Genomic DNA, 14,221 nt, shown 5'->3' with positions numbered 1-14,221 from the left:
TCGTGCAAACATTACGAAAATGGTTCTCCGGCCGTTACGATGTGGTTTTGGTCCACACTAATTGAATTAGCCAGGTGCCTACAATTTCTCTAAACTTCCGATGTAGTCGTGTTTATGTGGATATTTTCACTTTTGAACGCAATGTGTGCACGGACTGCAAACTGTATTGGATTTATTCCAAATTTTAATAAGGTGAACTTTACTTTTTTTTTCTCTAAATTTATTCTACTTTGCATTTCACAGTTTCACAGATAAAAAAGTTTTAAGGCTGTAGCGAAATTAGAATAATTGTTGATTAGTATGTCAGTGACTGTAATTAGGCAATTTAACACACATTTATACCAGTTAGGTGACATTCCATGCTAATTTGTTTGTAGACGCTAGGTTCATTTGTAATTTAGGCTCTGAAACTATGTCACATACCATATTCTACAAATAATTAAACTATTGTCAATGACTTTTAATGTCATCATTCACATTAAGCCATTGCCAGCTCACTATTGAGGATTGATGTCAGGTGATTGATTCAGAATGAGAAAGGTTTGGTCATAGTCTACGACACTGCAGATTGGCAGACTTCACACACCTTTCATAACATGGAGAACTCTCAGGCATGCAGGTTTCCTCACAATGTTTTTAACCCCCAACCCAAAAAGAGGGGTGCTATAAGTTTGACGTATGTATCTGTGTATCTGTCTGTGGCATTGTAACTCCTAAACTAATGAACTGATTTTAATTTAGTTTTTTTGTTTGTTTGAAAGGTGGCTTGATCGAGTGTTCTAAGCTATAATCCAAGAAAATCGGTTCAGCCGTTTGAAAGTTATCAGCTCTTTTCTAGTTACTGTAACCTTCACTTGTCGGGGTGTTATAAATTTTTAATTTACACATGTTCTCCACTGTTACAGCAAGTGATATTTAATTGTATAAACGCACATAACTCTGAAAAATTAGAAATTGTGCCTGGGATAGAACCAATACACACTGAATGTTACACTGATATATAATACATTTACACAATATTTGATAGTTTATTCGTAACTAACTACTTAGTACTTATCATATTATTTTTTTACAAAACAAGTTTGTTATCATGTAATTAATGCAACCAATAATGTTTGGAGCATAAGTAATCACTTTCTCGCTACTAAATGTTAATTAAATTCGGAGCTATTAGTAAAACGTGTAAATCCAATATGTTAACATGTTTTTAACCCCCGACCCAAAAAGAGGGGTGTTATAAGTTTGACGTGTGTATCTGTCTGTGGCATCGTAGCGCTTAAACTAATGAACCGATTTTAATTTAGTTTTTTTTTGTTTGAAAGGTGGCTTGATCGAGAGTGTTCTTAGCTATAATCCAAAAAAATTGGTTAAGCTGTTTATCAGCTCTTTTCTAGTTTTCTTGTAGAAAAGAAGGTTAGATAACCGTTAGGTTCATAATAATTAGGTTACTAATATTCAAGTGTCAATTGACAAATGTCAAGCTGTCAAGATGGACGTTTGCCTAGATACATAATTATTTATTTGAAAATGATGTTTTGGGAAACTCAGATACTTTGGATCTTAGGCGCGGAATAGTCCAAGAAAATCGGTTGAGCCGTTTGAAAGTTATCAGCTCTTTTCTAGTTACTGTAACCTTCACTTGTCGGGGGTGTTATAAATTTTTAATTTACACTTGTGTTATAAAAGATTATACCTATTCTCACAAATGACTTTTGGACCTTCCTGATTCTGAGGGGAGACCTATGATATTTACATTTAGACAAGTCAGAGTTGAAGGATCAAATCCCAGACACCCAGAATAAGGGTTGAAAGTCTTAACACCTAGCACATCTGCATTGTTTAACTAGAACCTAATAATATTATGCTGTCTATATTATTGTGTGTGTGTGTGTGTGTGTGTTATCTATTATTATCTAGGCAAGTAGGCATCCCAACAATGTGTGATATGATAGTGTAAGACATAAGTTTATCAAAATCTCTTATCTGATATGTTCTGCTGATAATGCCTCAGAAGAAAGCTGTCATTTATTTACCTTTGGTTAGGTATATTAAGGTATATTATTATTCTAAATTCCCATATGTTTATTTTACTGTTATTAAGATTGTTCCATTTTGAGTATAGTTCTTACAATTCACGAAGGCGAGTGAACTTTACTTGTGGTTACGTCATATACATGGGCATTGCGCAAGTGTGCGTGCGTGTCGGACCAATCAGTCGCGAGCAAGCGCTCACACACACACACATTTAGTGTACCTTACTTATACTGATACGACTGAAACACAAGCATGAGCCACTCGCCTTCGTGAATTGCAAGAACTGTAAATGTAATGAGACCAATAAAAGTTAAAAATTTGAAAAAAATTCTTTACTTTTTAGGGTTCCGTACCTCAAAAGGAAAAACGGAACCCTTATAGGATCACTTGTCTGTCTGTCCGTCCGTTCGTCCGTCGTGTCTGTCAAGAAATCTATAGGGTACTTCCCGTTGACCTAGAATCATGAGATTTGGCAGGTTGGTAGGTCTTATAGCACAAGTAAAGGAATAAATCTGAAAACCGTGAATTTGTGGTTACATCACAGAAAAAAAATTAAAATGTGTTTTAATTTTCAAAGTAAGATAACTATACCAAGTGGGGTATCATATGAAAGGGCTTTACTTGTACATTCTAAAACAAAGTTTTATTTATTTTTAAGCATAATAGTTTTTGATTAATCGTGCAAAATGTCCCAAATCGTGCAAATGAGTATGGAACCCTCGGTGCGCGAGTCTGACTCGCACTTGGCCGGTTTGAATAATATTTGATATTGCAATCATTTCAAAAAAATATAATTTGTACTGCTAGTATAAATTGACCCTTAAACATTATGATATCCCTTTTATAATATACACAAACCCATAAATGACGCTTTTTGTACATAACACATAGCTGGCAAGCTTACACTAGTTATCTGTTATAGTAATCAGGAAGTAGTTATAAAGGCACGTGTCTTGATGTACCATAAAAGTCTTTTCTGACACACCACAACTGACACACCATTAAGGTTCTTTCTGACATGCCACATACCATACATGATACAACAGCGACAAAACAACAGCTAGGCACAGAATCGTGTGGAAATTCGTAATGAAACACTTTTATTTGCGGTCTCAAATTGGCTGTCGCCAATGTGTGGTCAATACAGACGACATACACCGCGACCAATACGCAACGCGTAACGCAATAACGCGACCGTCCACACTTAATATTCTATTGTGTTCTGTGGTATGGTTGTGGTCCGTCCGAATAGACACTTAGTTTTGGCGGATACTCAAAGAATGTGATGTATAATTAATTGTGATGAATATTATTGTAAATTGAACAATTGAAAAGAGCAACCGCCGAGTTTCTTGCTGGTTCTTCTCGGTAGGAACGGCATTCCGAACCAGTGGTAAATTATTTGACGATTCAAAAGCACTTGTAAAAGTTTATTTGAATAAAAATCTATTCTATTCTATTTTATAAATAGATTATTTATTGTTGGAAACTGTATATAGTACAGCTGTGTAGCAACGGATCAACGGTTTATATGGTAACTGGGGTAACTGAGAGTTTCAAAAACAATCATTATTTACCCTACTAAGTACTAACCGAGCATGGATTTAGGTTTTCAAAAACCCCTGGGGGACCCTTTCATATTCCAGGATAAAAAGTAGCCCATGTTAGTCTCCGTCCTTTCAACTATCTCTATACCAAAAATCAAGTGGATTGGTTGCTTAGTTAGGATGTGAAGGAAGGACAAACAAACACATGTACGCATTATAATATTAGTATAGATTCTAAAACGGTTAATAGCTGTTAAATTACATCACCCTGTCAAAATAGCGCTCAAGAAAAAGAGCATAAAAATACGATATTGTGATCATAAATCAAGCTATTTCAGTCAGCCAAAGCTGAGACGCACAAAAACCGAAAATCCCTACTATTTTATTGCATTCTTTACATAATACCAACTAGCTGTGCCCGCGACTTCGTTCGCGTGGAATAGTGACTTTTCGGGCAGCGTAATTCTTTAAATTGACATTTTATTTATGAACCGATTGACATGAAATAAACACTAAATTTTAAGTGAAGCTTACTACAATATATTACTGAAACCGTATCTAAATCGAATAAGCCGTTTCTGATATTAGCGTGCACAAACACACAGGCAAACAGACAAAAAAAAAAATTACAATTTCGAGTTTGGCATCGATATAATAACAACCCCTGCTACTTTTTTTAATATATTTCCATTGTACAGACACCACTTTTCTACAATTTTATTATATGTATAGATTAGCGTAGGCGGCGACCTTCCTGGCGCAGTGGTGAGCACTATGGTCTTGTAAATGTCCTGGGTTCGATTTCTAGCAGGACAAAATAACTTCAAGGCAAGAGTGAATAGGCATCTTCTAGAGTCTAGACAAACGCGCTACAACTTTGCCCTCATTGTTGGTTTCTGTTAGGCATGATTGTCGTCAAGCGCAAGCTATAATCAAAAAAAAAATATGAAAAACAGGACTGCTCGGCTGTACGAATTTTATTTTTTTCAAAAAAATTATAGCCAGTGCCACTCAGGATCATGTATCCATACATACATCGAAACTTCTCCCAACTCCCAACAAGATTTTTCGAAATTTTTAACATATTTCCTAATTAATAACGTCACATTGTGCGGTCAGTGACTATCAATGACGTCACAACTCAAGGCATAAAGGACAATTTTTTTTTTTTAAATTTATTTAATCAAAATAATTTAACATGGATCTTTAATATCAAACTCGCCAAACTGGTGGGCCAGTTTGTTGGCGAGTTGAAATATTTTTCAATAAAAAAAAAATGGAGTAATTTCTGTGGGAAATTATTCTCTTTAATTAATTATTAAATTATTCTCTTTAATTAGTTATTAAAGAGAATAATAATAATTCATTCATTCAATCAAAACATCACATCATTTTATTACTGCACTCCAAGACCTTCTTAATTAATTATTCGTCTGGGATCAGCTTTTAGTAAAGACAACTATAAAACGTAGCCGGTTTGCGTTTCTCCAAACACGCAAGAATCTCTCATAAATCAATGAACTGGCGGTCAAAGGGAATTCCTTAGCGTTTAGAATCGAAAGCGTGTCACAGAATGCCTATGTTATGTAGTTGTCTGTTCACTTGTAAAGAAGTTCGATTTCTATCCATATTATTTTTAGTGTACACTTCTTATGCGCTTCTCTATAATATAAACGTACTAGAGGATGCCTGCGGCTTCGCTCGCGTGGATACTTTCCGGGATAAAAAGTAGCCTATGTCCTTTCCCAGGCTGTATCCCAAGTCTGTACCAAATTTCGTTAAAATCGATTCAGCGGTTGAACCTTGAAAACGTAGCTGACAGACAGACAGACACACTTTCGCATTTATATTATAAGTATGGATGGAAGTATGGATTACGCCTATTATTCTATTCTTTGTTGTTCTAGATCTATAACTAAGCCACATTTCAATTTACCTCTCCGTTATGGTAAAATATTTATTTTTAAAGTTGTGGCCCTTGGAAAATCAGTATTTTAGGGCCAATTTTGAGGCTACTTCGGACGAAGTCGCGGGTTTCGGACTCGAAATTTAAAAAACCCCCAATACAAAAACCTCTATAAGAAAAGTCGAAAAGAACTGATAACTTTTAAACGGCTGAACCGATTTTCTTCGATTATAGCTAAGAACACTCTCGATCAAGCCACCTTCCAAACAAAAAAAAAAACTAAATTAAAATCGGTTCATTCGTTTAGGCGCTACGATGCCACGGACAGATACACAGATACACACGTCAAACTTATAACACCCCTCTTTTTGGGTCTGGGGTTAAAAACAAACCTCAAATGAGCTTGGTGGCCATCATTCAGTGATGATCACTGAGTTAGCGAATCACGCCTCTGCGCTGGTGCTAGGCCAGCTGATTATAACAAAAACATAACAGTATCAATCACCTCTTAAGTTCGCTGTGGTTTCTCTAATTGACTGCTAACAGCTAACAGGAGATGGTACAATTAGCCGTTCATTCTCGCACTCAGCGCGCATCTCAATTGAGTTGACGTATGGCCCAAGTTATAGACGAAGCGGGCTACATACCAGTCATCTAATAACACTGAGGTTGAAATCTGTAGAGCGCACCTTGACTTTCACACACTAAGTGTGAGTGAAAGTCAAGACTTAACTCAGACTTAAGATACTGTTTAGGAGCTACGATGCCACAGACAGATACACAGATACACACGTCAAACTTATAACATCCCTCTTCTTGGGTCGGGGGTTAAAAATGCGTTTCTTCAATATCCGGAATTTACTGTTCGCTGTTTGTTTTTCACTTGTACCAAATCTATATAAGACCATGACATCATGTTGACACCGACGTCACTGTAGGCACCTTAGGTATAATATATCTTAATTGTGCATGTTTGTTCGCGTATGACTAATATCCGAAACCGTGATCAGGCGGTGACATAATGACGGATGTTAATTCACTTACGGCCAAATACCATAGTTCACGACAGATTGAAAACTTATAACAAAAGTGTAAATTAAAAATTTATAACACCCCCGACAAGTGAAGGTTACAGTAACTAGAAAATAGCTGATAACTTCCAAACGGCTGAACCGATTTTCTTGGATTATAGCCTAAGAACACTTTCGATCAAGCCACCTTCCAAACAAAAAAAACTAAATTAAAATCGGTTCATTCGTTTAGGAGCTACGATGCCACAGACAGAAACACAGATACACACGTCAAACTTATAACACCCCTCTTTTTGGGTCGGGGGTTAAAAACAAACCTCAAATGAGCTTGGTGGCCATCATTCAGTGATGATCACTGAGTTAGTGAATCACGCCTCTGCGCTGGTGCTAGGCCAGCTGATTATAACAAAAACATAACAGTATCAATCACCTCTTAAGTTCGCTGTGGTTTCTCTGATTGACTGCTAACAGCTAACAGGAGATGGTACAATTAGCCGTTCATTCTCGCACTCAGCGCGCATCTCAATTGAGTTGACGTATGGCCCAAGTTATAGACGAAGCGGGTTACATACCAGTCATATAATAACACTGAGGTTGAAATCTGTAGAGCGCACCTTGACTTTCACTCACTAAGTGTGAGTGAAAGTCAAGACTTAACTCAGACTTAAGACACTGTTTAGGAGCTACGATGCCACAGACAGATACACAGATACACACGTCAGACTTATAACACCCCTCTTCTTGAGTCGGGGGTTAAAAATGCGTTTCTTCAATATCCGGAATTTACTGTTCGCTGTTTGTTTTTCACTTGTACCAAATCTATATAAGACCATGACATCATGTTGACACCGACGTCACTGTAGGCACCTTAGGTATAATATATCTTAATTGTGTATGTTTGTTCGCGTATGACTAATATCCGAAACCGTGATCGGGCGGTGACATAATGACGGATGTTAATTCACTTACGGCCGAATACCATGGTTCATGACAGATTGAAAATTTCTAACAAAAGTGTAAATTAAAAATTTATAACACCCCCGACAAGTGAAGGTTACAGTAACTAGAAAAGAGCTGATAACTTTCAAACGGCTGAATCGATTTTCTTGGATTATAGCCTAAGAACACTTTCGAACCACTTTCAAGCCACGTTTCAAACAAAAAAAACTAAATTAAAATTGGTTCATTAGTTTAGGAGCTACGATGCCACAGACAGATACACACGTCAAACTTATAACACCCCTGTTTTTGGGTCGGGGGTTAAAAACGTCGAGGCTTCCACGCAGGCGTGAAATTTTAGTACATTCGACGCAGATAGCCTTAAAGTAGCCCTACTTTTCTATGATTTCATGTCATACCCCTAAAGTAGGTAGCCCTATTTTTCTTTGATTTCATGTCACCATAGCCTAATATTTGACATTATCGTCGATTCAGCAGGACCAAACCGAAAGTTCCCTCACTATATCCTACTAATATTATAAACGCGAAAGTTCGTATGTATGGATGGATATAATATATGGATGTACGGATGTTTGTTACTCTTTCACGCAAAAACTGCTGGATGGATTTGGCTGTTTAGAATGGAGATAGATTATACCCTGGATTAACACATAGGCTACCTTTTATCCCAGAAAATCAATAAGTTTCGACGGGATTTTTAAAATCCTATATCCACGCGAATGAAGTCACGTAACCTAATATTTGACATATCACCGATTCAGGATCAAACCGAAGTGGGGACGCCCCGCACACCCGCACAGCTTCCGCACTCACCCGATGCGGCATAGCGCGTGTGAAGTGCGGGTGCGCGGAGCGTCTCCCCGCCTCATACCCCGATGGCCATCTCAACCTGAGGTGTACTATAGGACAGAGAAAGGCACGTTAACGGGCCGTCACAGCTGATCGAGTGACCGTACACCCACGGCGACCCGGCCTCACCACACAGGGATTGCGAGCCACATCTTGCGTTATATTCCACTTCTTGAAACATGCGTATTTATTAACCCGACAAGATGATGGTCAGATGGTTTGATCAGATCATCAGGATTGAGGAGTTGGAATCCAAATTTTTTTATGGAACAATGTCGCAAAGTTCCCTTAACAATTAAAAAAAATTACGCAAATCGGTTCAGAAATCTCGAAGATACATAGATATATACATAGATAGTGTACATAGATAGAAAAACACAACTCCATTTTTCAAAGTCGGTTGATAAAGTAGCCTATGTTTCTCCTTGGTTAATACTCTACTTGTCTGTGAAAGTCCTGCCAAAATAAGTTTAGCCGTTCCCAAGATTAGCCTTTTCAAACAAACAGACAGACAGACAGACAAAAATTTTAAAAAGGTGTGATTCAGTTATAGTATCGTTCAAATAACCATATGACCTTAATATGCGGTAGTTATTTCGAAATTACAGACAGACACTCCCAATTTTATTTATTAGTGTAGATATAGATTTCTGCAAAGTCAAAACGAAATATGCATCTAGTAGCTGATGCCCGCGTCTGCGTTCCCGTGGATATAGGTTTTTGAAAATCCCTTGGGACCCATTGATTTTTCGGGATAAAAAGAAGACTATGTGTTAATCCAGGGTATAATCTATCTCCATCCCAAATTTCAGTCAAATCCGTCCAGTCGTTTTTGCGTGAAAGAGTAACAAACATACATTTATCCATACATACAAACTTTCGTGTTTATTATATTCGTGGGATGTAAGTTTGTATTTATGTGTGTTCCACCGTAGCGTCTAAACTACTACACCGCACCTACATACATACATAGACTGCTAAAATCATAAACCTTCCTTTTGGCTTTGCCGTATTCGGGTGAAATTAGCTAATCATGCTAAAATTAAGTTATATTAAACTACTTAAGAAGTTAGCTAATTCAATCACAAAATGTACATGTAAAAGTAGTGAAGAGCCTATAATTCAGTTAGTTGACTACTTATTATCGTGTCAACGGAAACTCAGTAGGCCGCTGATAAAACAAGTAGTTAGGTCATTTTTAACGCGATGACAAATGAATCATTTAGATGGTGGTCCAAGTCATGAGATGCTGATTTCATGTCGGACGTCATTGCCGTCTAATGCCGAATTAATGACCTCCTTGTCGCTGTGGTCTTATAATTGACCATCACATAACCTAATATTATAAAGTTTGTGTGTATGTATGTGTGTGATTATAAAAGCGAATGTTTGTGTGTATGTGTGTATGTTTGTTACTCTTTCACACAAAAACTACTGAACGGATTTGGCTGAAATCCGGAATGGAGACAGGTTATACACTGAATTAAAACATAGGCTACTTCTTATCGCGGAAAACAAAAGAGTTCCCAAGGAATATCCACGCGAACCAAGTCGCGAGCATCAGCTAGTATAATTTAATAAAATAAAACATCTCTTCCTGTGACATGAACCACACGTCAAGAGCCCATATAAATATAATTACTTATACTGAATTTCCTCCATCCTTGAATCCTTGTTACAATAGCAATAAGAGCTAGTTTCGCCTAATCCTCCGTATCACAGAGAGACAAGGTCGCGCACAAGGCTTTGCTCCCAAAGGTTGTTCCAAAGACATGATTAAAATACAGGACATAGTTCCAGGAAGACCCAAGACCCAATCTGAGAATGTGATGCATTCTCTTATGTCCTTGATTATCTTTTAGACTATTATGTTTGCTACTGAATTTCCTCCATCCTTGAATCCTTGTTACAATAGCAATAAGAGCTAGTTTCGCCTAATCCTCTGTATCACAGAGAGACAAGGTTGAGTACAAGGCTTTGCTCCCAAAGGTTGTTCCAAAGACATGATTAAAATACAGGTCATAGCTCCAGGAAGACCTAAATCTTTGCCTAAAGATTTGCTATTGAATTTCCTCCATCATTGAATTCTTGTTACAAGAGTAATAAGAGCTAGTTTCGCGCGAGACGTCTCCTCCGTATCAGAGAGACAAGGTCGAGAACAAGGCTTTGCTCCCAAATGTTGTTTCAAAGACATGATTGAAATACAGGAGACAGTTCCATGATAACCCAAGACCAAATCTGAGAATGTGTTTTTCTTTTGTCCTTGTTCAAATAAATTAGTAAAAGTTTATTAGAGCTCAGCCTAAATTGGCTTAGTAGACATAGCAAAGCTCTAATGGAATAAAAATCAAAATAAGAACTTAATACGAAAATTGAATTAACTAATAACAAACGTAATATGTTCCTGAAGTTTGTCCGGACGTCACGTTCGGCCGAAGTAAGGTTAATAGAATAGTTGTATGACATTGTTGTGCACATTACGTACATACAATTTTTGTATGACATTGCACGAAGTTTTAACTAGCTCCTTGGCTCAGGGGTGAGCGCTGTGGTCTTATCAGTGGGAGATCCCGGGTTTGACTCCCAGCAAATGCAATTTTTTTTTTTTTTAAACAAATAATATTAGTCATACTAATCATGACTAATACTCTCCTTTCCCCTCCAATTAAGCGTAAAGCTTGTGCCAGGAGTGGGTACGACAATAGTGCAACGGGTGGGGCTTGAACCACAGTCCGCTCCCCAACCGTTGAGCTATCGAGGCTCTATTTGAGAATTTGGTGGCTACGGCTAGTTAGTAGTTGTTACCAACCCTACTGCCAAACTCGTGCTGCCAAGCGATTTAGCGTTTCGTTACGATGCCGTATAGAAACTGAGTGACGAGTTTAATAGAACAAGTGTAAATTAAAAATTTATAACACCCCCGACGATCCAAAGTATTTGAGTTTTCCAAAACATCATTTTCAAATAAATAATTATGTATTTAGGCAACGTCCATCTGGACAGCTTGACATTTGTTTATTGACATAATATTATGAACCTAACGGTTATCTAACCTTCTTTTCTACAAGAAAACTAGAAAAGAGCTGATAACTCTTAAACGGCTGAACCAATTTTTTTAGATTATAGCTAAGAACACTCTCGATCAAGCCACCTTTCAAACAAAAAAACTAAATTAAAATCGGTTCATTCGTTTAGGCGCTACGATGCCACAGACAGATACACAGATACACAGATACACAGACACACAGACACACGTCAAACTTATAACACCCCTCTTTTTGGGTCGGGGGTTAAAAATGCAATACCTCGTCCAAGTTAGCCCGCTTCCATCTTAGACTGCATCATCACTTATCACCAGGTGAGGTCGCAATCAAGGGCTAACTTGTAACGGACTGCACTTTGCTTCTTTTCCAGCGCCCATTCCTTAGCTTTCTTAGACATTTCATTAAAACTTATACTCAAACTAGATCATACCCGCGAATTTGTCCGCTTGGATTATGTTTTTCAAAATCCTGTAGGAACTCTTTGATGTTCCGCGAAAAAGTTGCCTGTGTCAATTTCCGGGATGCCAGCTACCTTTGTACCAAAAATATAGATCAGTTAAACGGATAGGCCTTTAAGAATCCCGTGGGAACTCTTTGATTTTCCGGGATAAATAGTAGCATATGTCCCCTGGATGTAAGCTAACGCTGTACCAAGTTTCATAGCTGTTGGGCTGTGAAGAACTAGCAGACAGACAGACACACTTTCGCATTTATAATATTAGTATAGTATAGTGTAGGTATAGTATGGATTTTTGGTACAGAGTTAGCGTGCATTCCGGGAATTTACGTAGTCTACTTTTTATGCCGAAAAATCAAAGAGTTCCCACGAAATTAAAAAAAAACCTAAATCCACACGGACGAAGTCGCGGGCATCATCTAGTACTCAAATAATTTTGATTTATTTGTAATTTTGATGTGTATTTTTGTTCTGTTTCCAGAAATAGCAGCGGAGGGCCCACAGGATGAATAAAGACGGTTGAGACGCCCGCGCGTCGGAGGCGACGCGCGCACAACACCAGTCATGTCTTTTTTTAATAATCTCAAAAAGGTATGTCGACTCCATTTCTCTGTTGTATGCAGATACACTGTAACTCTTCCTAAAATGTTGTCAATTTCTACAATCCCTAAAAAGTTTCAACATCCACATACAAACATAAAACCCTGCTGACTCTTAAAAAGGCAGATCCTCTAAAGTCTACAATCTTGTACGATCTTGTACGATACACTCTTAAAAGTGTACAAACTTATTTAGTCATTTTTTGTAAATCTAGACAAATCCATGCTGATTTTCAAAAAAATCTCTCCAGATATAAAACCATGTGGACCTCTTTAAAAGTCCACAATTCGATTAAACCCATTGTATATAAATTATAAAGTCTACAGCCAGATATAAACACAATGTTTCCCTCAAGTCTTTTAAATTACGCTACAAATTTATGAAAAGTCTCCATCCAATATTTGACTTGTCTTCAACATGCCAAAATTCTACAAGGATCCAAAAGCTTAATTCGCCATAATCTACCAAAACAGACAAATCTGCATGGTACAATACTACTTGCAGTATGTGATGTGTACCACGCGCACTCCCACTGCTCTAGAGCGCCCTTTGACTCTGCTCAAACTTAAGACACAGTTAAAACGAGACAGCGTTATACCGCTGGCATAAATCTGTCTCGTTTTACGGCCAATTCACACCAATTGCGTACACATGACACGTGTGTAGTGACGCGCGTTAACCCCTAACACATCGGGTTACGCATACGTCCAGGCTTTACCTTGCGTAAAAGCGTGTGCCATGTTTCCATATGTTACAACGCAATGGTACGTGCTACGTCTACGCTTACGCAACGCTTACGCAGCCTGTGTGAACGAGTTATTAACTGAAACTTAAGTATTTAGTAAAGTCAAGAGCTGTAAAGCTCTATAGATTTCAACCTGACCTGGAGCATCCTCAGAAGATGTAGATTCCACTACACAATTGCAAAGTATACCAAGCATCTATAATAACTTCATTGTTGTACAGGTGCTGCACCTCGGCGGCGGCAATGACGCCAAGAAGAAGAAGGTGTTCAGCAACATCCGCGACAACTGCGACCCCGCCGACAACTGGGACATGATCGGCGAGCTTGGCGATGGCGCTTTTGGCAAAGTAACTTTTCAAATTCAAAATATTTTTATTCAATTCGATTTTTACAAGTACTTTTGAATCGTCAAAAGCATCTACCGCTGGTTCGGAATGCCTTTCCTACCGAGAAGAACCAGCAAGAAACTCGGCGGTTGCTCTTTTTAAAGATTTGATATACAATATTATGCCATGTATAAAAGTAATTGAAGTCCCGCGCATTGCTGGAGCGAGCTGCAGGTCAAATCCACGCTCTTTTATCATTTACATAATCTTCGATTGTATAATGTGTTTTTCTCAGGAGCATAGTTTTAATAGATTTTTTGAACTTGTGTAATGGAAAGTCCAAAATTGATTGAGGAATTTTGTTATAAAAGATTATACCCATTCCCACAAATGACTTTTGGACCTTCCTGAGGCGGAACGTAGAAGTCGCAAGCCTGTTACGGTGTTTAGTTAGCCTGTTGTGCAAATCGCCAATCTTCTTGTAACTAAGAATATTTTGTCTTACAAAAATTATGTTGTTGTAAATATGATGAAACAGTGGGTTTAAATAAAAAGAGCAAATCAGTATAATCGCACAAATTTATTATATCACTTCACTCAACACACTAATAATTACTCTCATTTATTTGTTACTAGCTGATACCCGCGACTTGGTTCGCGTGGATCTAGGTTTTTTGAAATTCCCGTGGGAACTCTTTGATTTTCCGGGATAAAAAGTAGCC

General features: G+C 37.8%; 1 protein-coding gene across 4 annotated transcripts in view; it reads left to right on the top strand.

The window, feature by feature from the left end:
* LOC123878757 (serine/threonine-protein kinase 10) overlaps window positions 1-14,221 on the top strand; it is a 52,287-nt gene that overhangs the window by 439 nt on the left and 37,627 nt on the right. For all 4 annotated transcript variants that reach the window (XR_006798873.1, XM_045926059.1, XM_045926058.1 and 1 more), the window contains exons 2-3: window positions 12,310-12,419; window positions 13,395-13,520. Coding sequence is in view for 3 of the 4 variants with exons in the window: in XM_045926059.1 (XP_045782015.1) it covers window positions 12,393-12,419; window positions 13,395-13,520 (153 nt within the window). In the remaining variant the exon portion in view is untranslated. The remainder of the gene's footprint in view (window positions 1-12,309; window positions 12,420-13,394; window positions 13,521-14,221) is intronic.

Source organism: Maniola jurtina, chromosome 26 (assembly GCF_905333055.1).
Source record: "Maniola jurtina chromosome 26, ilManJurt1.1, whole genome shotgun sequence".
Lineage (NCBI taxonomy): Eukaryota > Metazoa > Arthropoda > Insecta > Lepidoptera > Nymphalidae > Maniola > Maniola jurtina.
This window is presented reverse-complemented; position numbering and strand designations above follow the sequence as displayed.